Source organism: Ipomoea triloba, chromosome 8, assembly GCF_003576645.1.
Source record: "Ipomoea triloba cultivar NCNSP0323 chromosome 8, ASM357664v1".
Lineage (NCBI taxonomy): Eukaryota > Viridiplantae > Streptophyta > Magnoliopsida > Solanales > Convolvulaceae > Ipomoea > Ipomoea triloba.
The window spans coordinates 18,045,983-18,072,261 of record NC_044923.1 but is presented as its reverse complement, the minus strand read 5'-3'; the positions used below and the strand labels follow the sequence as shown (position 1 = coordinate 18,072,261).

Here is a 26,279-nt window from a genome sequence, read left to right as displayed (position 1 = left end):
CTGAGTTATACTCAAGTTTTAACTTAGTGCCTCAGTTATGAGCGAAGTGGCAAGCTTAGTCATCGAGGTTAGATTTTCGATAAAAAGAAAATCCAATAACCTCATATGATTAGAGGGTAAAGTACGAAATTCACATCTTATTCTCCTTCTTATATTGAAATCACTTTCACAATATTATTTTTCACTTCCCACCCTTCTTATTTCAAGATTCTTCAACTCAAAAAACATGTCAAATAATCACTTGTTAGGAACCTAGGTATCGTATAATAAGGAACCTAAGACTCAGTATAAAGAAGGAAACACTTGATCACTGTCTTCAAGCGTGTAAAATATATTATCTTAAAAGTTTCTAATTTTCTTACTAAGCAATAAAGATAATCAAATCAGAACTTTTGATATACAAAAACATGTTAAATTCCTCATGTTACTTTTATGATAAATTCACCAAAGTGAATAACTTAGATTTTTAGTATGTAAAAATTATTTTCTAAATTATGCATAACTCCTAGCAACATATAAAAATTATTATTTTTTATTTATATATATCCATCATATGACATCATCTCCTTGTCCTTAGAACATCTCAAATAGTTGTAGTTTTTGCAAGTGCGAGTAGGAAAGAGAAATGCGGGGAAGAGAAAAAGAGAAAAAAAAAAAAAGAAGAAGAAGCTAAGTTTGACAAAAAAAAATTAAAACATACAAGCACGCAAGGTGCTGTGAACGCGCGAATTTGTGATTTTCTCTCCTCCACGTGAGCCCCACTTGCACAGTTAGCCCTGTGCATCGGGCGGGTTCGGGCGGATCGGATATCCCAATAGCCCACCCGCCCGGATTTCGGTTTTATAAATCAGCATCCAATCCGCCCGTTTTAAACACTAAAACCGTCGGATGTATATTAATTCGGATTCGGGCCCAAACTTTCGGATTAATCCGAATTTGAAAATAAATAAAAATTAGAAAATCATGTAAATAAAAAATGTAAATCTTGCAACTTTCATAATGCAAATAATAACTAACTACTTCCAAAAAAGGCCAAAAAATATTAACTAAGAAGTCTTAAGTACCAAAATTAGCTAATTAAGCTAGCTAATTCACTAATTAGGTGATAAAGAGAAATATACAATCACCTAATTAAGACAAACAAAATATACAAATATCCTGAATTGCATAATTCACAAATTACAGGTTTAAAATTGACAAAATAACTTCATGACTTCATGTCTTCTTCATTTACTAGCCTGGGCTGGGCTGCCTGGCACTCTGGCAGTCATGACAAAATAACAAAATATACATCAACCATTCATTCACTAGCCTGGGCTGCCTGGCACTCTGGCAGTCTATAATTCCTCATCTTCCTGTTAAGTGTTAACAAATGCAAAATAAGACAAGTTACACATATGTTACACTAAATAGTAAAATACTAACACAAGTACACAACTTAATATGTCATATGTGGCTCAGATTGCTAATTTTTCAAATCAATATATGATTTTAGGCAAATTGCTACTTTGAGTTTTGAAACAAAATACAAAACTCATGAGCAACATACCATCAAAATCCTTTGATTCAGTCCAAGGTGGAAGCATCATCATAGCCAAAACTCAATATCCAAATGAAGAAGGGAGAGAGATATACCATATCAGATTACCACAAGACCTTTACTCAAGATTCAATGATTTCAATCACTAAATCAAGGCAAAAGACTAAGGCTTACTGAACTGATATTATACCTGTTTTTATTCAATGGTTTGAATGGATCAAGGATTAAGGCAGTAACAAATCAATTGTTCCCAAATGTGAGTTGTCCACTTCAAAGTTTCACAAGTCACACCAAGAGATGTTCATTAAAAGCAAAACACATACTCACAGAATTTTTAAAAAATAAAAATACTAGACAGCAGGATTAAATAAAAACTATTACTGCAATGGTGGGAAGGGATGAACTAGTTCCAGCAGTCTTAACTCCACTTGCCAACTCTGCAAATATAAACATTAAATTAAAACACTAAAACATAAAATAATTTAGAATATAAATGACAAAAGGAAAATGGTATACCTTTCTCAAGCCTTTCACAATCATCAAGATTTTCCTCAATCTGTATTGGTTGGTTTGTTAATCTCAACCAATCTTGTGTACATACTAAGGCTTCCACAATCTTAGGAGTTAAGGAACTCCTAAATGGATCTAACACCCTACCACTAGTACTAAAAGCACTTTCAGATGCAACAGTAGATATTGGCACTGCTAAGACACCCCTTGCCATTTTTGAAAGTATTAGCAATCTCTCACTATTCAGCTTCCACCATCTAAGGACATCAAAGTCCCCCTTATCATCCACAATATTTTCACTCAAATAAACTTGAAGCTCAGTTTGTTTACTGCTTCCACCAATTTCCATTCTTTGCCTTTTTAATTGGCTTTTCAACCTAGATTGTGGCCTACCAACTGATGTTTGACATTGGATGATAGGCACCATATTCACAGATTCAACAGGTTGGGCAGATTCAGATTGCACATTCACAGAATAAGTGGCTGCATAATCATTGTACAAGTCAACCATTGCAGCTTGCACCTTTTGAAAACAAGTTTTTCCTCTTTCTTCACCATACAATTGGGCAAATTGGTAGGGCATATATTCAATTTTATCTCTGGGGTCCAAGATATTGGCAAAAAATATCAAACAATTCATTTTCTCGGGACCCCCCCAATACTTTACAAACTTATTTTTCATTTGAGTCCCCATTGCCTATAAATAGATTAACAGTCAATCAAAAATACATACAAGTACATAAAAGTAAACATATTACATACTAACAGATTTACAATACAATTTTTATTACCTTTTCACAACTTGTTTCAGCTGCGATCATGTCATCTAACATGCAATTGAGTTCAGAAATCTCACTGAAAAAAGTGTTAGATGTGACATAAAGAGAACCAGAAATTCTCATAGTCATGTCATAGAAACATTTCAGCAAAGTAACCAAGCTTTGCACAGAACACCAATCAAGGTATGAAGGCACAGAATCAGCAAGATCAGCACAAAATGAGGCATCATTCTCCTCATATGCTTCAAATACTTTTTGGTACTGAATGACAGTGCTTAGCATAAGGTAAGTGCTGTTCCATCTGGTTGGAACATCCAATTGCAAGGCAATTTTAGCTTCTACCCCAATTAGATCAGCAAGATCTCTAAACTTCTTAAGTCTTGCAGGTGAGCTCCTAACCCATCTCACTGTATCCCTAACCTTCCTAACAGAAATATCTGCAAACTTTAACCCATCTTGTACCACTAAATTCAAAATATGGGCTATACATCTCATGTGCATGTACTGACTCCTAACAGAAGTGGTACCCCAAGACAACAACTTACTCTTAAAAAACCCCATGGCAGTGTCATTGGAAGAGGCATTGTCAACAGTCACAGTAAAAACATTCCTAATTCCCCATTCAACCAAGCAACTCTCTAAGGCTTTGGCTATATATTCCCCCCTATGAGATGAAACAGGAACAAAAGATATGATTCGCTTATTCAGCTTCCACTGACCATCAATGAAATGTGCAGTAATGCACATATAGTTTATCCTCTGGACAGAGGTCCAACAATCAGTGGTTATGCTTATTCTTTGGCTACTACCCTTAAAAAGTTGCTTAAGGATTAATCTCTCATCTAGGTATCTTTGGTAAATATTTCGTGAAACAATCCACCTGGAAGGGATTTGAAACCTAGGACATGCTACTAAAATAAATCTTCTAAACCCTAGCCCCTCAACAAACCTAAAAGGCAACTCATCTATAATAAGCATCTCACATAAAGCCCTCCTAATAGCCTCCTGATTAAACACCCAAGTCCCTAATTCCCCTAAAACCCCCTCAGAACCCTCATTAGCAGATGATGAAACAGCATTGAAAGTCAGTAGTGACTGCCTTGTATCCTTAGAATGAGGATTTTTTAGGCAACCAAGCATATGGTTTATTAAGGAAGAAGTGCCATGCTTTTTAGTCTCGCATGCAAACTGTTTTGCATAGTACAAGCACTTTGCCTTAAGTAATTTTCCATTAGGGGCAAGAACTTTTTCAAAGTGGTCCCAAACTTTGGATCTGGACTCTACCTCTTTCCTCTTTTTTGCAGGAACCGTTGGAGCCACCTGAGGCTGCTGAGGATTTGTCTCAGTGCCTTGGGCTTGCACTCCAGGTTCCTCTTGAGTAGAGGGTTGTGGTCCAGATTCAGTGATGCTCTCCATCTATATGATGGGCATCATTAATTAGCAATCAGAATATATATGCAACTTATATGTAACTTTTAGGACAGAAATCAGAATATATATGCAACTTATACACTTCCAAACTATATATATGAATGCATTTTAAGCACAAATCACAAAATCAGAATATAGTTTCATCATTTTTGTGATCAACCCTTTATATGGCTATATTATATCACAATAGCAATTAGCAACTTATAAGCTTCCACTTTGTATATATATAGGCATCTTAAGCACAAATCACAAAATCAGAATGTAAATTCATCAATTTTGTGAAACCCAAATACCCAATACATATGGCCATATTATATATTACTGTCACTAGCATGTTTTCATATAAAGTTCAGACAGAGTGACAGTAGCATATTTTCATCATTTTTGTGCTCAACAAATCATGTAAAGCTCAAAAGCATTCATATAAAGCTCAGACAGAGTGACAGTAGCATATTTTCATCATTTTTGTGCTCAACAAATCATATAAAGCTCAAAAGCATTCATATAAAGATCAGACAGAGTGACAGTAGCATATTTTCATCATTTTTGTGCTCAACAAATCATATAAAGCTCAAAAGCATTCATATAAAGCTCAGACAGAGTGTCAGTAGCATATTTTCATCATGTTTGTGCTCAACAAATCATATATAGCTCAAAAGCATTCATATAAAGATCAGACAGGGTGACATTAACATATTTTCACCATTTTTGTGCTCAATAAATCATATAAAGCTTAGAAGCACTCGTATAAAGCTCATACAGAGAGACAATAGCATACTTCCACCATTTTTGGGCTCAAACAATCATATAAAGCTTAGAAGCACTCGTATAAAGCTCATACAGAGGGACAATAGCATACTTCCACCATTTTTGGGCTCAAACAATCATATAAAGCTCAAACAATAGCATACTTAGACAGAAACAGACAGACAGTACTCACAGAGTCACAGTAGCATACTTCCACAATAGAATGAACTTACAATAGCTTAGACAGTACTCATAGTACTCACAGAGTCACAGATTATAGCTTAGACAGTACTCATAGTACTCACAGAGTCACAGATTACAATATATATTATATCACAAAACAACTCTGAACTCCCATCATCTTTAAGCACAAAAAATCAAAATACAACTTTAAGAACATACTATCACAACATCATAATATATTTCACACAGCTTCCACCAAAATAGAATGAATAAATCGCAAAGATATAAATAATAAAACTAGGGTTTGATTGTTACTTGGTTTCTCCCAAATATTCCCTGGAGAGGTTTGATTGTTACTTGGTTTCTCCCAAATATTCCCTGGAGAACAAGGGCTTCAGTAATCAACACTCACGATTCACGATAGGGCTTCCACCGTTCACGGTCCACCGATCGAATCGTTGTCTACTTGTCCCGTTGATACTACGAGTCGGAGAAAATTAGATTCAAAGGAGCCGAGGACTTCGAGGGTGAGGAGGAACTGAGGTGAGGAGTGACTAGTGAGGTCAGGAAGTAGGGAAGACTGGAAGAGAATCAAGAGATTCACAACTCACAAGACTGACGAGAGAAGAAGAGAACGGAGAAAGCTTTGAGTCTTTGAAGAGCGAAGAGAGAAGAGAGAAATGGCGAATTGCGAGAGGATGCGGCTGCGCTGAATGGACTACATATGTATATATATACATATTAAACGTCATCGTATGGAGTACAGGTTGTACAGCCCTAACCCTAACCCTTATTTCTTTCGGGTTTTCGGGCGGGTCGGGTGGCAACATACCATACCCTACCCGAATAAACTTAAGCCGACAAAATGCACTGGGCGGTTCGGATCTCAGATCTCGGATTCGGGTCGGCTCAGTTTCCTTCAATTCGGTCGCGAGTCGAGCGGGTTGGGCGGGTGGGTCGGATCCTGCACACCCCTATGCACAGTCCAAAAACCTCTCTTCATGTAAAGATTCAAAAGCTTGGCAAAAGCTTCTCTCTCCTCTCCCTCTCGCCTCTAGATCATCCATACTTGCTAAAAATTCACACTAAAATCTACTAACGGGAATGCCCTAAAAAATCTGAGTCCCGATTATAAGGATCCTGATGCTTGATTACCAAAATTCTAAATTCTTTTCCAACTTTTATAACTGAGTATTCATTTATATTTTCTAAAAAAAAATGTTATTTATATGACACTCACGTTCCTCATTCATCACTGATGGAAATAAGAATAATGTTTTTTTTTTTTTTTAAAGGATGAATGAAATGATGAGGGTTGAGTATGTAGAGGTTGTTTGTTCAAATATTTCACAGCCTTGGTCTCCCAACTCCCAAGTCCACCTTTTTATACGGTTTTGTCTTCTTCCCATTCTCTTCACGTGACCTCTCTCCCCTCCTCTTCTACTATTCTTCCATCTTCCCACTTCCCACTTCCTCGTCCTCCACAACACCCACCCACCCACCCCCCACCTCTCTCCCAACATCCTAGATTCCTAAGCATAATCAATCCATGAATCATCTCAAAACCAAATCTACATTATTTTCCCAGATTCCTACTTCCTTCTTTCCTCATTCATGATTCCCCTTTAAATCACATTAAAGATTTAAAGATTCCCACGTTTTGCTCCGCCATGCCGCCACCGCATTCCGCTGCCACCCTCTCCCTAATATTTCTCATCGCCGCCGCCGCCCCGCTAGCCCACGGTTGCTCGCCGCCGTCCTCCGCCGTCAACGCCACCTCATGCCCGCCCTTCACCGCCGCTCCCCCTCCTTACCCCTTCTCCGCCTCGCCCGGCTGCGGCCACCCGTCATTCCAAATCCACTGCTCCTCCCCTCGCCCCGCTCTCATCTCCATTAACAATCTCTCCTTCTCTCTTCGCCACTACGACCCGGCCTCCGCCTCCCTGCTCCTCTCCCCTATCTACCCGTCTCGCAAGACCTGCTCCTCCGGGTCGGTTCCCGAGCGGCCCATTTCGCTCTCCGGGTCGCCCTTCCGGGTCTCCGACTCGGCCTGCGCCCGCTTAACGGCCCTCCGCCCTTGCCGGGCCGTTAGTCTCCCTAACTGCAGTTACTGCCCGTGGGAGTGTAAGCTTACTAAGAACCCAGCTCGGCTCCTCCGCGAGTGTGGATCCACGCGTCCGGATTCTCAGCAGGGCTGCCATGACGATATCCTCGGATTCCTCGATGGGTTCCTGAAAATGGGGGTTGAGGTTGAGTGGGACCAAGATGAAGACCGAGACCCTTATTTTTCCGGCTGTAAATCTTGTAGAGCTAAGAATGGCGTTTGTGGGTTTAATTCATCACATCCGTTGAAACCTTTTCTGTGTTTCCCATCTCTCTCGCTATCGCCTCCATTGATTAAGGAAACAAGCCCTAATCGAATCGCAATGCTGAGCTTAGTGTTCCTTTTCATGTGTTTTCTCATCGTTTTCTCCGTCGGAGCTGTGATTTTCCGGGCGAGAAACAAAGCCCTAGATTCCTCTTCCGAAGATCCCACCGTCGTTTACCTCCGCCGCCACCGCTCCGCCACTCATCTCCCGCCGGAATTCACCTACGAAGAGCTCGAATCCTCCACCAATCGCTTCGATCCGAAACGCAAGATCGGAGATGGCGGCTTCGGCTCGGTCTACTTGGGGCAGCTCCACGATGGCCGAATCGTGGCCGTTAAACATCTCCACAAGCATCAAGGGGCGAAAGGCTTTTCCACCAAATCTTTCTGCAATGAGATTCTCATTTTGTCCTCTATTACTCATCCGAATTTAGTGAAGCTCCATGGGTTTTGCAGTGACCCGAGGGGGCTTCTTTTGGTGTTCGATTATGTCCCCAATGGAACCCTAGCGGATCATCTTCACGGGACCAAGAATTTGTTCAGGAAAGGGTCGTTATCGTGGAGTCTTAGAGTGGATATTGCAATGCAGATAGCTATGACTATGGAGTACCTCCATTTTTGTGTGGTTCCGCCTGTGGTTCATAGGGATATCACTACCTCGAATATTTTTGTGGAGAAAGATATGAGGGTGAAAGTTGGGGATTTCGGGCTATCCCGGCTGTTGGTTTGCTCGGATCCCGGGGTTCAATCCGGGCATTCGTCCGGGGAGGTTTGGACCGGTCCTCAGGGGACTCCGGGCTACTTGGATCCGGATTACTACAGGTCGTTCCGGCTGAATGAGAAGAGCGATGTGTATAGCTTCGGGGTAGTTTTGTTGGAGCTGATAACGGGGATGAAAGCTGTGGATCAGACGAGGGAGAAGAGCGAGATGACATTGGCTGATATGGTGGTGCCCAAGATTCAAATGGGGGCGTTGCACCAGGTGCTGGACCCGGTCCTGGTGGTTGACGGGGAGGCCAAGGAAGGCGTTGGCGCTGTGGCCGAGCTTGCGTTCCGGTGTGTGGCTGCGGACAAGGATGATCGGCCCGACGCTAGGGAGGTGGCAGCCGAGCTACGGCGGATCAGGAGCCGTGCCCGGGGGAGTGGCGTTTTGAGGACTTCCAATTCCAGCAATGCTGTGGTTCCTGATGGAGCTGGGCTAATAATTGACTGAGAGTGAAAATTTGCATCTATTAGTCTTTGTCTGATCGGTCAAGGTCTCCTACTGACCCTCAGTTCTCGGTGAGATTCAAACTCTCACACTGTGACTAGAGCAGGTCAAGGTCTCCCCGGTTTCCAATGGGATTTGAACCCCATACAATGACTGAAGCAAGGCTTTAGAGTGATCGATCAAACTACTGAAGCAAGGCTTTAGAGTGATCGATCAAACTAATTAAGCTAGCACTGTAAGGTGTTGCATATGTTTCTTTGCACTGTGATAGAATGTAAATACGTAAATTCTTGGTTTCCTTGAACTACTTTCATTTCATGCATAATTGCAAATGGTCTATTCTGCAAAAACAATAAGACACAAAATCTATCAACCAAACATTGATCTATTATTATGCTCCCATGTTTCTTATTCGGAGTGTCCAATGTTCTTACAACCTGAAGACAGTACATTTTATTCTAAGAGGCTTGAGATTGCTACTAAGATTGATCATTTTTAAACCTCACATGAAGCAGTAGCTGCAGATTTATTCGCTTGGCCGGGCTAACTGAAGTACGTGTTCTGCAATGCTCTCGCCTTTTCGCCTATACTCGTGGCTTCTTTTCGCCCTAACATTGTGTGGGCTCGCTCCTGGCCAATCAATGCGATGGTGTGAACTCAGGTTGTAAAATTCAGTAAAGAAAAGCTTAGAAGCGAGAAACTTACGAGAAGGCGCCACAAGAATACAGCTCCTTCCCTTTTCTTTAGCTGCTTCTCAATGGCTTCTATAGCTGCAAATGCCAAATCTCGAGATAAGAGGGCTAAGCAACTAAAAACGTCAAGTTGAAACGATAATATGGTTAAGGAAAACGTAAACGGGTACCTCTTGTGGCATGTCCATTGTTCAGCAATAAGATGATCCAAACTTCATTAAAAACATCAGCTTGTTCGTCAGATGCCCCAATTATCTACAGTAAAGTCGTATTACTCAGTAATTGATGTTGAACAGATAGATGAAAATAACACCAAAAGAGGAATGTCTTCCCAAACACACCTTATAATTTACTGCATCGAACTCGGGTTCAAGCAATTCCAATGCTGCTTTATCGTCACCCTTCCCGTACTGAAAGAGAGCTTCTGCGAGCTAATTTATAAATATATATATATATATATATATATATATATATATATATATATATAAGGAATAGTATTAGAAGAACAAAATGCAATGGGTAGATAGAAGCTTGCATTTCTAAATGAAAGCATCGACCAATCCCCGAAGCAATAATGATCCTTTGATCAATTGATAATGAAGCATCAGAGGTGTTGGACGAAGACTGGTGAAAGGCTAAGTCTAACATTAGGTGTTTAGGGGATTGTTGGGCGGAAGTCTAGTACTACCTCTCCAGAAAGTAACGGTGTAAGGAAATAAAGTTGCGTCTTCGCAACTAGCTATAACTTTTGGCATAGACGCTTGATCCTAACAAGGTTCCAACAAGAGTAAAAACTGTGCAGTTAAGACTGACAGGTGTTGAGAGAGAACCAGAAACAGGAAGAGATAACATTGAGTATTTCACACTGAAACTCAATGGATATATCCCTTTACCTTTAACCAGCCTCTCAAGAAAATTAAGAATGAAGAAAACCCAAAAAAAAAAAAAAAAAGTTCTTACATATAACAAAACAAAAAATGAAATAGTAATAATTAGTTTAATTTAAGATTGCTAAACCAAATGATGAAAAAAATATCCCGAACAAACCTGCAATCCTCTCTGCATTAGTCCTCGTTTTTTCTTGCTCATTTTAGATAGTCTACAGAAAAAGAAATTCTGCTTAGTTTGGAACACCTAAACTGAAGATTAGGATGAAAAGAAAGAAATCTTTCCAACCTCGCCTTCAAACCTTCGAGTAAATCTTCTGCCTTAGAGACTTCGCCCGTGCAAGCTAAGGCCCACAGTGTCAACACGTCAAGGTGCCACTCGAGATACCAAAAACTCTAAGATCGCAGTGGACATCACAAATGAAGAATATTTAGTTGAGTAACATAAAGAATCACATTATACCAAAGGACAAGGCACCGTTAAACAAAAAATTTCAACTTACTTTATCTGTAAGGCGATTAGCTAGTATCTTTAAACGGTCCTCAAAGACATCAATAGCATCACGTATATGAACTCGTAGTAATAAAGCAACGGCGTTCAAGTATACCTGCGTGCACAAAAGAGATGAAACATGACAAAATATAAAAGTGAGTACGAGACCTTCAAGTAAAAGCTTTGAAATATACTTCTGCTGGCGTAGAATCACTTCTTTCCAACTCTTTCCAGATATGTAGATCATATACTTCTCGTACTCTTTCCAAGGAAGAATGGCCTTCCAAATAACAAAGGGCAACATGCCACCAATTATGCGTATACCTGGGTAAGAGCACCGTTAAGACATAACTTTTAAATAATCAATATATAGTATATGTGAAATATATGGAAAATATTCTGTAAATTGTATGCATACATAAACGATGACAAAGAGCCCCATGAACTTGAGCACTTCTCCATAAATTGCACTGCTTCCTTGAAACAACACTGGTACTGATAAATATGGCAAAGCTGCAATTAAATTCCAATGTTCAGCTGAATTAGTTTGAAAGTAGAGAGAATAACCACTTACAATGATAATACTAAAAATTCGAATCCCAGTCTTCTTGGTTTGAGCCGGTCAGCTATGCGTAACCTAGGCTGATTTATCCTTTGCCGGTTAGGGTCACAAAGCGGGGTTTACCAGTGCACACCATCGAGTGGTGGCTGTGGGTTTCCCTTGTCACCCAAAAAAAATAAAAATTCTAAAAAAAAAATGATACAGAATTATGCATAGCAAAGGATCCAAGGTTGGGTATAATACTATAATCCACCAAATGATTTGAATATTGTGACGGGAATTCATAAAGAGGGACTCGCTTGTAATATAACTCACTGCGTGTTGAGTCCATGGATCTGCACTGTTGATCTCAAACCCCTTCTTTGCAGCTTTCTCTGCATCAGCATATCGACCAAGCTCTAGTAAAGGAAATGCGAGCATTCCATATATGTAATTTTCTTCTTCATTTGCTGGTAGGACCTGCTGGGCATAAATCAAATCAGACAGATAATACTACTGTAAATGTGAATTCCATGAAACGTACAAGTGAAATATTTAAACTTGTGCATATTTTCTTATCAATGAAACAGACCTTTTCAACAAGTTCCAAAGACAGATCAGCTCGTGCCATATAAAAACATAGCACTTGAGCCCTTTTAAGAGACGCCAAATCTTTTGGAAAATCTCTTAGCAACTGCAGGTGTAAAAGAAAACATCTACCGTTAAAGTGGGATCAAAATACATACTTAAGTCTAGAGGAAAGAATTAATTCAAATGCTATGAACTCTTGGATTGCACTAAAGTTTGCTTATCATTCACAAATCATCATTTCTCATATCAATCCTCTCGGTTATGTTTACAGTGTAGTCCAAACTTTAAATTGACTATTTGACTAATAATGCAAAATCACCTGTTAGAACAACTCTACTTCATAAGATACACATTACAAACATGACCATTACCTATAATATGAAACCTAATAATTTTGAAAAAGTGTATCTTTTTCCCCTTTCCCCTTTTCTTTTTTTCTTGTCCCGAGTCCGGGATGCATTCTCTCCATTGTGTTCAAAGCAATTAGTAGCCCTGGCTTTTTTTTCTTTTTCCAGGACCATAGATATTTTAGTTCCCACATAAAAACAGGAAAATTTGCTGGATATCTTATCTAGTAGAGAACGATATTTGATTTGTACAAGTTACTAATTTCTAACAAAGTTAGAAAGAAACCCCACAAATATAGAAAATTTAAGCATACCAAGGATAGTTCACCTGAGAATGTAACTCTACAGCCAAGTCATCATCTCTGTTTGGGGAAATCAAGTAATTGACAGCCTCAAAAACTGATTTTTCATACAAGCTAGCATTTTCCTAAAATGCATAAAAAGAAAAAATTTCATGAAAATATGGACAAACAATCAAAGAAGTAAAAAGGACCCAATAAAGAAAGGGAAAGAAGAAAGAAATACAAGATTAGACTTGGCAGCCTCAAGGAGCGGAGGGGCACGAGAAGGATCACTGGAGGAAATGTAGTGGGCAGCCAAAATGTTACCCAAAACACAACATGGGTCATGCTTAGGAGCTTCCATTATCACTGACCTCTCTCGTCCATAGCCAAGTACCTGAGTATCAAGTATCAACCATCTATTAGAATCAAACCCTTATCTTTGTGTCAAAAGCTATAGTTCATAGTAAAGGCGCAAGTTCATTTCCTTATACCGTCACATTTTTTGGGAGGCTAGCATGGACTTGGCCCTTCAAGCTTCCGCCCAACTATGCCTAGGTACATGGTATTGAACTTGGTCTTTCAGGCCTCCGCCCAACCATCTCTAACGCCATGGTATTGGACTTGGTCCTTCGGGCCTCTGCCCGACCATCCTTAGCCACATAGTACTGACCTCACGGGCTTACCACTAAATCAAAAGTTATAGCTAATAGCTCAACTATACCTAGCCACATGGTACTAGACCCAATCATCTCTAATCCTATCCCGTGGTATTGAACTTGGCCCTTCAAGCTTCCGCCCAACTATCCCTAGCCACATAATATTGGACTTGGTCCTTCATCATTATGAACTTACCACTAAACTAAAAGCTATAACTCATAGCGAATGATGTAACTTTATTTCTTTATATCGTCACATTTTCAATTTGCAGCTAGGGGACTTGGCCGTTCAGGCCTTCTCCCAAAAATCCCTACCCACCTGATTCTAGACTTGCCCTTCACCGGCTCTGCCCAGCAATCTCAAACCCCAATAATCAGTACAGAAAAGGAATAAACAAAATTTGAGCCAATAACTGCTGAATGAAACTGGATTACAACTTTACATGAAGCATTTGACAGCAAATAAACCCAAAAATCAGTTTTTTAATCCCTCAAGACAAAATAATTGGGGCAGAAAAGGGAGAAATGAAAGAACCTGGTCATAATAGGAGTTGATTGCAGCAATACAAGAATCTGAGTGGGTCTTGACTCCATATCCCCATTTATCAACCTTGAAACTTCCATTCTCCATATCTTTCTGTCTGGGTTGAGACTACGATCTCTCTCTCTGAGTGGGCAAGAAATGAATAGTGTATCCTGGATTCCTGGGTTTTGTTGCTAGATTGGACAAACATTTAACACACACAAAGCCTTGTAAGAGAATATCTGTATAGTATACGTGTTGCTGTGTAGGCTTACATTGAAAATTTGGTAGGATATCTAAGTATCCTACCTAGTACCTTGCTCACATTGAAAAATAATTGAGATACTTTGTAGGTATACTTTCAACAAATTCAATCTAAATTAATGCATCTTAGTTGATTAATTGTTAAATTAAAAAGCAATTACTTCAATTCATTGATTACAATAATAAATTGTCCCGTTAAGAATGATTTTAGCACAGAAAAAAATAATATTTTAAATATGTAGTTATATTATTATGTAGTATAAATATTCAAAGAATGTCGGACAGTTAACTATAATTATAAGGTCCAAAATTTAACTCTTAGTGTAAATTGTCTATTTCTTTGTTTGAGCCGATTGTGGTCATTTGATAGCAGAATGTACATTCGATTTCAGTGACATCAATTGACACTAATGTCTTTTTGTATCGAGTACAACTATGTATGTTATTTGAATGTATCTACGTTGTCAACCTTTATCTTTGAAATACCTAATACAATCAGACCTATAGGCCGTGGGATTATACCTCATACATATATAGAGAGTACAAAACACAATCATTAATTATATGATGCATCAAGATTGTGGAGGTGCTAAAACATCCACCTTTATTGGCGTAGAGGCTTCTTCACTAGGACTTGCAAGGTACTACACGTATTAGGTGTATGGCGTGTTTAGTATAACTTGATGTCATCTAATTTTACGTCAAGAAAGTTTAAATCTTATCATCTTAAAAATGTCTTTGTCAATATTAAGTTATCAAGAATGTATAGCAATGTTTTTTTTTTATTTCAAATCATGTATACATAATGTTTAAATCTGGTCTAAAATGATATCACTAGTGATAAGTATTATACCTCTTAACATTTAGTAATACTATTAATTGACTGATCTAACTTGAACAATTATCACAAAAGAGAATTACAATAACATGAGAAATTTGTTATATTTTAATGCTTCGAGATACAGTAAGATATAATTAATTCAGTCGAGATTCGATCAATCCCGGAGTGAATTTTAAAAAGTAAAAAAGCAACATCCATGAAGTTGTTGCTAGTTTGCCTTAGCTGCTTGAAACCTCTGATAAATCTCAGCAAGTTTCTCAGGCTCCATGATCACATCCTTAACAGCTTTGTCCAACAAGAACCTCTCAGACCATCCCACCAGCCCGGCGGTTTTTTCTCCGTCGAGTATTTTCCGGCCAGCCAATATCTCCGTCGCCTTTATCCATCCCAAGAACCCTCCTAGAGCAATGTCAACATACCCAATGCTATCCCCTCCAAAGAAAGCTTTCCCTTTGCTGCATTTTAGGAAAGCCTCTTCCAGTAATGCCATCCCTTGCCCTATTTTCTCCATTACTTTTGCCTTTTCTTCTTCCCCTTCTGCCTTCCTAAGCTCTCCCAGTAATGGAGACCACTAAAAAGTAAAAACCATTCATGTTATTAGATCACAGCATAATTAAACTACAAGAAACAGCTTTCTTTATCAGATGATCAGTCTTTTTTTTTTTTTGAGTATTATTGACTCTGTTACAATGTAGTATCTGTTCATAACTACTTTCTCAGCCTACTGAAGCACAAAGAGTCAACATCGTCTCCACTGAAACTCGAACCCACCCCCTTCCATATGAAAGTGCAACCGGGTGCCACTAGACCACAAGGTCTTGGCATCAGATGATCAGTCCTAAACATTCGGGTTAGGTGAATGAAGTATTGAAGTGCTGATATGCTTACCTTTTCCTCGATATAGGATGCCCAGAAAAGTGCAATGGCGCGATCATAGGGATCGTAAGGGAGAATGGCGGTGCCATTAGTCCAGACCTCGTCAATGTATTGAACAACGATCAAGGATTCACAGACTGACTTCTCTTCATGGATCAAAACCGGGATTTTCTTGTGAACCGGGTTCAACTTCACAAGCATGTCTCTGTCAGTGTATGGATTCACCTCGATAAATTCATGTTCTACAGACTTCAGGTTGAGGGCGATTTGCGCCCGGTTCACATAAGGGCAAGGCCTTATACCTACAAGCTTGACATCACTTCCAGCCATGGATGGCTTCACCTGCAGAATTTCTTGAAAAACAATGCACAAGATTAGTTATATATATAATATATATTTAAGCTGATATAACCATTCTTTTTTTATCATTGTGAAAAAGACAGATTTCTTTGATTACTCAGAAGATTTCTGTTTCCCAAACATCAATGCAGAGGCTGACAGCTGAGTGACAGAATGTTTATATGAACAGCTTGTTCTTGTTTTGCCCGACCTTCAAATGACAGATGCATAACCTGTTGGAAACGTCAAGAAAGATGCAACAATGAGAGTTTTGTTAGGATCAAACGCTTACCACTATGCCAAAAGCTATAGCTAGTAGTGAAGGCGCAACTTTATTTCCTTATACCGCTATATTTTCAAGAGGCAGGGTACTGGACTTGGCCCTTCGGTCCTCGGCTCAACAAGTTTCCTTAATCAACCACCTGCAAACAACACAGACAAGAGGGAATTAAAAACATTCCTTGCTGATAGATGCTTGTGTGTGATCCACAGAAAAAGGTACATTTTCATCATTTTAGGCTGACCAAATGCCTGATTTTGCCATTTGAGTTTTGGGGCACAGGGGATTCTAACAGCAACTAAAATTCGAGCATTGGATAGGTTTACAGGCACCTTTAAACAAAAATCGTGTTCATCAGTATTGAACATGTGTGTGCGTCGGGTCAGATCAGTGATAGCAAGTGAAATTTGAAATCATTGGTGTCTGATATGGTTAGTTATATCAAAACCACAAGGTTGTTTTAGACATCCTAGCTAAAAGACTTTAGGATTCAACTAGAATGGAACAATGAATTTGCTGTCAAGATAACTTGTCAAAATGTGAAATATTGATTTCATTTATTATGCAGGGAAGAAAAAAAAACACACTTTCACTCACTCTATGTGAGTATACTATTACATATGCATGTTATTGTTCACCAAACCAAGTGAAAAAAAAAATACAGATTGATTGCCCTGAGAATACTTATTACTCAACAATGAAGGAAAAAAGTACTCATTAGTTTGAAGCTGGCTTCTGTTGGGCTTGCATCATCATAAATAGCTCTATGAGTTTCTCGGGCGCCAAGATAACATCCTTAACAGCTTTGTCTGCCAAAAATGTGCCTGCCCATTGACACAAGGCAGGCGTTTTGGTTTCATCAAGAATTTTGAAGTTGGCAATTTTCTCTACGGCTTTTACCCATCCCATGCAGGATCCAAGTGCAATGTCAACATAACCAATGCTATCTCCGCCGAAGAAAGCTTTCCCTTTGCTACATTTGGCAAAAGCCTCTTCCAGCAGCACAACCCCCTCGGTTATTTTCCCCACTGTTGCAGCCTTTGCCTCCTCTCCTTCTGCATCCTGCAACTGCTTTAGCAGAGGAAACCACTGAAATCAAGCAAATCATTCTCTTAGTTTCCAATAAAATTCACAACATACAAACTAAAAGTTTCCAAATTTCAAAAAATGTTGTATGAAAGAATTCTTGAAATACTTTGTCATCTATATAGCTGGCCCAAAAGCGAGCTATGGCGCGATCATGGGGGTCAGATGGGAGAATGGAAGGGCTGCTGCTGGTCCAGGTGTCATCTATGTATTGGACAATGATAAGTGACTCACAAATAGGTTTATCATCATGGACAAGAACTGGGATTTTCTTGTTAACAGGGTTGTATTTGAGGAGGAGCTCACTTTTGCAGTGTGGATTTTCTGGGATGAGTTCATAGTCAACTGACTTGAGGTTGAGGGATATCTGCACCCTGTTAACAAAAGGACTTGGTGGCACTCCTAGAAGCTTAACCCCACTTGTAGCCATGGCCTGATATCAACAACTACTTGGGATGGGGGTAGGGGCTGATTCAATGTAATATAACACAGGGCAGAGAGACCTTATAATGCCCTAAGGTTTTGTATGGTAATGATAAAATAAAGAAACATTCTTTAAAGGTAGCCGAAATTAGTACATATTTGCAGAACAAGGAGGCATTTGTCTTGGAATCAATCAACACAACTTTAGATTCTTCTCATAAAGACAGGAAAAAACAAACAAACATTTACATAGTTTCCAATGCAATTATGGCAATATTACACCTAGATCTTCCATTCAATTTATCTAGATTAAATAAATCCTTCAATAGATATCATATGTTGTTGCATTACAAGGATCGGTTAAATTGATGAATGGCAGAGTTAGCAGTTACCACTCACCTTCTAGTCATAGAAAAATTATTTTAAAAAAAGCACACACACACACTGCAATTTTATCACTTTCATTACATTAGTATTTTGAAAAATTGTAGACTGCAATAATATGCAGAGATCTGCTACTGCAAAACCTGACTCTCATTTTGTTTTCTTAAAATCAACATATTGAACAACAATCCACAAGGGTAAAACAAAGTAACACAGATCATCGAATAATAGAAAGTAAAAATATGAAACTGAAGGGACCATCACAACTAGAAATGATGTGTCCCTTGCATAAACAGAGTAATTACTGGCTCATAAGGCTAAATGGGTTGAAACGGATTTTGCTTTGGATTGAAAATCCTTGTGAAACTCCACAAGTTTCTGAGGCTCAGGCAAGGCATCTTTAGCAGAAGAAAACATCTCAGAGCATCTTGCAAGACCCATATTCTGTGTTTCCTTCAAAATTTCGACTCAAGCCATTATCTCCACCAATCCCAGCTGCATTTTCCTAACCTCCTTGTGCTTTCCTTAGCTCCAGTAGTAACAGGAATCAAATCAACAATTAGTCAATTACATCGATCGTGCAAGGAATACTTGTGCAGCTGGCATCACTAGAATGTCAGATGGATATTACTTTGCAAGAGGCATCACTCAATTGTACTCTTTTAACTTCAAGAAACCCCTGGTGAGTGAGTGCATAAGAGGCAATTGGCATTTTATCTTTCTCCACCAAAAAGTATTATCTTATATTCTTGTTAAAAGTATATAGGCTAAGATGCAAGCTTGTGGAATCTGTTGGGTACAGCCGGTTGGGTGTCCTCAGCGTACAGCTGGTTCTGTGTCCTCCTCAAGGTGCTAGATGAATTTATGAACAAGCACACCAAGCAAGAAGCTTTCAAACATGTAGTTACTTTACATCATTTGCTGCAAATTTCTGGATCATCTTTAGTACCGACTCCTGTCCAGTTCCAAGTGCAAGCAAGTCGTTCATGAAGGACAATGTATAACCATCTGGAGAAATACCCCTACCAATCATTTCATCAAAAATAACATTCGCCTCATAACACTTTTTCGTTCTCACAAATTGTTGCAAAATAACAGTATAAGTTACAGTATTTGGCAGGCAACCATTCTCCTCCATTTTCCTGAACAAGTATAAGGCTTCATCTGTGAATCCTTCTCTACAAAGTCCATTTATCATTATATTGTATGTCTGCACATCTGGGTGTGGTCCTTTAGAAAGGAGATTATTGAATATACCACGTGCAATATGTAGCTGTCCAGTGTTGCACAATCCATCTATCATGATGTTACTAAAAACAAGAGGGCAATTTACATTTCTATCTAACTTATGATAGACAGACATTCCTTCTTCAATGTGTCCATTATCGCATAAACCTTTAAGTAAGACACAGAAAGTGTGAAAAGTAAGGTTGTGTCCAGAAACCTGCATATCCTGAAAAAGTTTTATTGCAGTAGAACATCTACCCACCAGAAATAACCCCTGCAAGATTGTGGTATATGTAACATCATCAGGACATATCCCTTTCTGAGGCATTTCATGAAAAAGATGCATGGCATCATCCATTTCTTTTCTTTTAAAGTATCCATTAATTAAAGTGTTATAGCTCCTAACATTAGGTTGGATGCATCTATCCACCATTTTACCAAAAGCTTTCCTTGCTTCATCCATCTGTCCTTGCAGACAATATCCCTCAATAAGAGTGTTGTATGTAACCACATCAGGATAAGTGTTTCTTTGAATCATGATCTGAATTATACTCTCTGCATCTTTCAACTTCCCCTCCTTGGAAAAGGCATCCACTAATATATTGAAGATATAGACACCGGGATATACATTATGAAGAACCATCTCATTCATTAACTTAGTAACCTCTTTCCATCGACTAAAATTGCAAAGCCCTAGGATTAATGAAGTGTATGTGAAGATATCCGGGGGAACCCCAATTCCATTCATCTCAGAAAGAAGGTTGAGAGCTTCATCAACCATTCCCTCTTTACATAGAGCATCAATTACAGTGTTATAGGCTCTAGTATTAGGCTTAGGACCCTCCTTTTGCATCACTCTGAGTAAATCAAGAGCGTTTTGTGTATAACCTGCCCTGCAAAGCATGCTTATAAGAGTACCATATGTAACTTCATCAATCTTGCACACATTGTCCCTTACCAACTTCCTGAATAGCTGCACTGCTTCCACAAACTTATTATCTAGACACAGACCCTTGATCAGAGTATTATAGCCTATGGTGTTAGGCTTAGGCCCCTCGTTTGGCATTTGTGTGAGTAAATCGAGAGCAGTTTGTGCATAACCCGCCTTGCAAAGTCCAGATATAAGAGTTCCATAGGTAATATGATCGATTTCACACATGTTCTCCCTCACCAACTTCTTGAATAGCTCTACAGCCTCTGCAATCTTGTTATCTAGACAGAGACCATTGATGAGAGTGTTGAATGTGATCACATCAAACTCAATTCCACGCTTGAAGAGCATCCCGAGTACACAAAATCCACAATCCACTCGATTTGCTCGGCAGCAGGCATCAATCAGAATGTTAAAGGTGTTAAGGGTATACAAATTTTCCCTCACCAACTTCCTGAATAGCTCCACAACCTCCACAATCTTGTGATCTTGACAGAGACCCTTGAGTAGGGTGTTGAATGTGATATTATCAAACTCAATTCCACACTTGAAGAACAGACCGAGCACACAAAATCCGCAATCCACTCGATCTGAGCAGCGGAATGCATCAATCAGAATGTTAAGGGTATACACGCCGATGGGGATACCCCTAACGCGCATTTCTTGGAACAAGGAAACAACAATCGAATAATGCTTCATTTTCATAACCCTACTAAGCAGTTTAGTGAAGTGGATAGTGGAAGGCAAGGGCCGGGTACGAGCCATTTCACGGAACAAATTCAGAGCATCGTCTACATTGTTTACGTGATTGAAGTTTTTTCCGGTCTCGGAAAGGTTGGAATAAGGCGAGTAACTTTGATTTGACGAAGAAGAAACATTTTCAGGGCAAGAGTGAAATGAAAATGAACGCAGGGAAGAAGAAGAAGAAGAAGAAGAAGTACCTATTGCCGCTGCAATTCCTCTTCTTCTCGAACTGAAAAATGAAAACGCAGAAGACAAGGCACTTCTCTTGGTTTCCATTTTCGGCAAGGAGAAGCTATCGGAGAAGAAGACATGGCGACATGGCGTCATGCCCAAAGTTTCTGGGTTTGAATGAAGAAAAAGTTATGGGCCTACTTAATTAGGCTTAGCCCACAACAACTACGAGGGTTATCTCGACCCAATATGTTTATACGCGCAAATTTTACTGTGGACCGCGGTCTACAGTGGATCGTGGACCAAACATCAAAATAACGTCGTTTTGAATAATGAAAACAAACAGTTGAAACGGCTCTGTCCCGCTCAACTGTAGTTTCCTTTCAACACAATTGCAGTTCTCTTTCAACACAACTGCAGTTCCTTTTCGATATAACTGCAATTTCGAATTGCATTCGATATTATACACTCAAATATGTGAACTTGTTATTCAGTTTCCTTTCAACACATGTACAATTTCTTTTATAATTCACTCCAGTTTCCTTTCAACACATGTACAATTTCTTTTATAATTCACTCCAGTTTCCTTTTAACACAACTACAATATCATTTCGATATAACTACAGTTTCATTAGACAATATATACCAAAAAATGTGAAACTGTTATTCAGTATCAGTTTATATACACTGCAGTTTCCTTTCAACACAACTGCAGTTCCTTTTCGATATAACTACAGTTTCATTCGATAATATAAAAATAAATGTGAGGCAGTATCTTTTGAGGTGAATTGTAGTATCAGTTACGGAGCTCCGTTACGACTGGTTTATACCATGGACGAGAACGTACCTTGCATTGTAGAGTCTGAAGTCAAAATCAAATTTAGATTATGTGCTTGTAATAACGCATTATGTGTATACAATTAATAGATTATTTGCCTATAAATAAATTAGAAGTACATAATATGTTAACTATAAATATATAATATATTAACTGTAAGAATTTAGTATAATATACTATTAATGTTTGCGTAATATTGTAAAATATGGTAATAGAATTCGTATTCGTAATACAATTGTACATTAAAATATGGTAGTCCAATTCCTAATAAAATATATTCTTCCCTACGTTCATATTCGTAATACAATTCTAGATTAAAATAACTAACCGTAATAATACAGTACATATATTTTCCTGCAATGCAATCTATATCTATATCTATACTATTAATAAAAACAATATCCTCAACTTTAACTTCCCGCCCAAAACACTTCTATACTATTAAGGTTTGTATAATATTGTAAAATATGGTAATAGAATTCCTATTCGTAATACAATTGTACATTAAAATATGGTAATACAATTCCTAAAAAATATATATTCTTTCCTACGTTTCTATTTGTAATACAATTTTAGATTAAAATTACTAACCGTAATAATACAGTACATATATTTCCCTGCAATGCAATCTATACTATTAATAAAAACAATATTCTCAACTTTAACTTTCTGCCCAAAACACTCCTATACTCTTAAGGTTTGCGTAATATTGTAAAATATGCTAATAGAATTCGTATTCGTAATACAATTGTACATTAAAATATTGTAATCCAATTCCTAATAAAATATATTCTTACCTACATTCCTATTCGTAATAGAATTCTAGATTAAAACTACTAATCGTGATAATACAGTACATATATATATTTCCCTACAATGCAATCTATATCTATACTATTAATAAAAACAGTATCCTCAACAATAATTTCCCGCTCAAAACACTCATATACTATTAAGGTTTGCCTAATATTGTAAATTATGGTAATACAATTCCTATTCGTAATACAATTGTAAATTAAAATATACTAATACAATTCCTAATAAAATATATTCTTACCTACGTTCCTATTCGTAATACAATTCTAGATTAAAATTACTAATCATAATAATACAGTACATATATTTCCCTGCAATGCAATCTATCTATACTATTAATAAAAACAACATCCTCAACTTTAACGTCCCGCTCCAAACACTCCTATACTATTAAGGTTTGCCTAATATTGTAAAATATAGTAATACAAATCCTATTCGTAATGCAATTGTAAATTCAAATATACTAATACAATTCCTAATAAAATATATTCTTACTTACGTTCCTATTCGTAATACAATTCTAGATTAAAATTACTAATCGTAATAATAGTACATATATTTCCCTGCAATGCAATATATATGTACTATCAATAAAAACAATATCCTCAACTTTAACTTCTTGCTCAAAACACTTCTATACAATTCCTATTCGTAATACAATTGTAAATTAAAATATACTAATACAATTCCTAATAAAATATATTCTTAACTACGTTCTTATTCGTAATACAATTCTAGATTAAATTACTAATCGTAATAATACAGTGCATATATTTCCCTGCAATGCAATCTATACTATTTCCTACGTTCTTATCCCTTGAATGTCTCTCACTCTTTCTAATACGAGATTACCCTTCAAGTTCCAGCATAAATAATTCCCATTGATGCTTGCATATGCCATGACTATCAACAAAAGTTAGGGCCGAACACTAACTCACGTTGGGTTATTGATAAAAAACAAGTTTTTAATCACGGTCAATTGTACAAGGCTATCTCCCGAGTCACCCATCCTGATAGCCTGAAAGTGTTAATTAGTTCTAGACGATGATGGACAAGATTGTGTTGCTACTACTAATGTTGTTTACAAAGATATTTTCAATAATGTGTAAATGCAACCGGTGATATTATGTTTTTTTTAAAAGATGGCAAAAATATACCTTCCATACACATGAATTAGAATAGCAATTGAATACTATAACNTTAACTTTCTGCCCAAAACACTCCTATACTCTTAAGGTTTGCGTAATATTGTAAAATATGCTAATAGAATTCGTATTCGTAATACAATTGTACATTAAAATATTGTAATCCAATTCCTAATAAAATATATTCTTACCTACATTCCTATTCGTAATAGAATTCTAGATTAAAACTACTAATCGTGATAATACAGTACATATATATATTTCCCTACAATGCAATCTATATCTATACTATTAATAAAAACAGTATCCTCAACAATAATTTCCCGCTCAAAACACTCATATACTATTAAGGTTTGCCTAATATTGTAAATTATGGTAATACAATTCCTATTCGTAATACAATTGTAAATTAAAATATACTAATACAATTCCTAATAAAATATATTCTTACCTACGTTCCTATTCGTAATACAATTCTAGATTAAAATTACTAATCATAATAATACAGTACATATATTTCCCTGCAATGCAATCTATCTATACTATTAATAAAAACAACATCCTCAACTTTAACGTCCCGCTCCAAACACTCCTATACTATTAAGGTTTGCCTAATATTGTAAAATATAGTAATACAAATCCTATTCGTAATGCAATTGTAAATTCAAATATACTAATACAATTCCTAATAAAATATATTCTTACTTACGTTCCTATTCGTAATACAATTCTAGATTAAAATTACTAATCGTAATAATAGTACATATATTTCCCTGCAATGCAATATATATGTACTATCAATAAAAACAATATCCTCAACTTTAACTTCTTGCTCAAAACACTTCTATACAATTCCTATTCGTAATACAATTGTAAATTAAAATATACTAATACAATTCCTAATAAAATATATTCTTAACTACGTTCTTATTCGTAATACAATTCTAGATTAAATTACTAATCGTAATAATACAGTGCATATATTTCCCTGCAATGCAATCTATACTATTTCCTACGTTCTTATCCCTTGAATGTCTCTCACTCTTTCTAATACGAGATTACCCTTCAAGTTCCAGCATAAATAATTCCCATTGATGCTTGCATATGCCATGACTATCAACAAAAGTTAGGGCCGAACACTAACTCACGTTGGGTTATTGATAAAAAACAAGTTTTTAATCACGGTCAATTGTACAAGGCTATCTCCCGAGTCACCCATCCTGATAGCCTGAAAGTGTTAATTAGTTCTAGACGATGATGGACAAGATTGTGTTGCTACTACTAATGTTGTTTACAAAGATATTTTCAATAATGTGTAAATGCAACCGGTGATATTATGTTTTTTTTAAAAGATGGCAAAAATATACCTTCCATACACATGAATTAGAATAGCAATTGAATACTATAACTGAGTTACTAGAGAACGAGCATATTTGCCTAATTTATAAAAATCATAAACAATGATATATAAAATCTCTAAAGTTCCAGCACCGCATGCGTATATCTACACATTAGCTATTAATTAAGCAATTATTTGATGGAATTCAAACAATGATAGCATCAGAAAACATAATCGATCCAAAACATATCTTCAATTGCACTTGATGAGTAAAATGGTGATAGTAAAAAGAGGGTGTAAAATGTCGTTCCGCTGAAGAAGATTGGGGCTATGACATGTATTGTGTGAATTATTAAATTATAGTCACTAAAGTATTGGACTTCACTAGAATCCATGCAAACTATAATTAATGAATGAAAATAAAAGATGCAAATTAAATGAGGAATAAACTATATGATAAAAGAATAGGTCAGATTAGGGGTATTGTAATCTTGATGCTCTAACAATCTCAAAATTAGGAAAAAACAATTAACCAAGGGATTTATTGGCAATATAATGCACTCAAGAATTCAGTTCAGCTACTTTCGTAATCAATAAACTAGAATTGGGCTAGGATTGCCCACTTTTGTGATGCATCAATTATAACCTTAAACACAAAAGTATTATAAGCCTCCAAATTACCCATATTCTCATAGTAGGAAAAATTGGGTTGAAATTGGTAAGGGTTGAGACTTTCACCCAACTTTTGTTGTGATGAAATCCTCTCCAAAACAAATCAATAAAAGCTGCGCAT

At 37.4% G+C, this 26,279-nt stretch overlaps 5 protein-coding genes across 7 annotated transcripts; 1 reads left to right on the top strand and 4 right to left on the bottom strand.

Annotated features, from left to right (window-relative positions):
* Positions 1-6,701: 6,701 nt before the first annotated feature.
* Positions 6,702-9,156, top strand: LOC116027315 (LEAF RUST 10 DISEASE-RESISTANCE LOCUS RECEPTOR-LIKE PROTEIN KINASE-like 1.5). The gene has a single exon (XM_031268870.1). The coding sequence runs from the start codon at positions 6,861-6,863 to the stop codon at positions 8,769-8,771; it is 1,911 nt and encodes a 636-aa protein (XP_031124730.1). The 5' UTR covers positions 6,702-6,860; the 3' UTR covers positions 8,772-9,156.
* Positions 9,136-14,078, bottom strand: LOC116027316 (tetratricopeptide repeat protein 38). The gene is made up of 14 exons (XM_031268871.1): positions 13,795-14,078; positions 12,845-12,997; positions 12,648-12,746; positions 11,974-12,075; positions 11,718-11,861; positions 11,259-11,353; positions 11,035-11,164; positions 10,851-10,955; positions 10,637-10,743; positions 10,508-10,559; positions 9,802-9,891; positions 9,631-9,715; positions 9,474-9,538; positions 9,136-9,398 (listed from the first exon to the last, which is right to left on the bottom strand). Exons 1-14 carry the CDS (start codon positions 13,888-13,890, stop codon positions 9,312-9,314), a joined length of 1,410 nt encoding a protein of 469 aa, XP_031124731.1. The 5' UTR covers positions 13,891-14,078; the 3' UTR covers positions 9,136-9,311.
* An 852-nt stretch (positions 14,079-14,930) lies between these two features.
* On the bottom strand, positions 14,931-16,523 carry LOC116027960 (glutathione S-transferase U17-like). Of its 2 annotated transcripts, XM_031269759.1 has the most exons (4): positions 16,449-16,523; positions 16,221-16,335; positions 15,776-16,116; positions 14,931-15,458 (listed from the first exon to the last, which is right to left on the bottom strand). In XM_031269759.1, exons 3-4 carry the CDS (start codon positions 16,091-16,093, stop codon positions 15,096-15,098), a joined length of 681 nt encoding a protein of 226 aa, XP_031125619.1. In that variant the 5' UTR covers positions 16,094-16,116; positions 16,221-16,335; positions 16,449-16,523; the 3' UTR covers positions 14,931-15,095. The 2 variants fall into 2 exon arrangements, with proteins under 2 accessions (XP_031125619.1, XP_031125620.1); XM_031269760.1 differs by lacking the exons at positions 16,221-16,335; positions 16,449-16,523 and having other exon boundaries at positions 15,776-16,145.
* Positions 16,524-16,896: 373 nt separating this feature from the next.
* LOC116027959 (glutathione S-transferase U17-like) lies at positions 16,897-18,562 on the bottom strand. Its single transcript, XM_031269758.1, has 2 exons — positions 17,578-18,562; positions 16,897-17,471 (listed from the first exon to the last, which is right to left on the bottom strand). The coding sequence occupies exons 1-2, from the start codon at positions 17,896-17,898 to the stop codon at positions 17,100-17,102; spliced, it is 693 nt and encodes a 230-aa protein (XP_031125618.1). The 5' UTR covers positions 17,899-18,562; the 3' UTR covers positions 16,897-17,099.
* A 233-nt stretch (positions 18,563-18,795) lies between these two features.
* Positions 18,796-21,506, bottom strand: LOC116027958 (pentatricopeptide repeat-containing protein At3g22470, mitochondrial-like). Of its 2 annotated transcripts, XM_031269757.1 has the most exons (2): positions 19,765-21,506; positions 19,475-19,670 (listed from the first exon to the last, which is right to left on the bottom strand). In XM_031269757.1, exons 1-2 carry the CDS (start codon positions 21,502-21,504, stop codon positions 19,617-19,619), a joined length of 1,794 nt encoding a protein of 597 aa, XP_031125617.1. In that variant the 5' UTR covers positions 21,505-21,506; the 3' UTR covers positions 19,475-19,616. The 2 variants fall into 2 exon arrangements, with proteins under 2 accessions (XP_031125616.1, XP_031125617.1); XM_031269756.1 differs by having other exon boundaries at positions 18,796-21,506.
* Between the last annotated feature and the right edge of the window lie 4,773 nt (positions 21,507-26,279).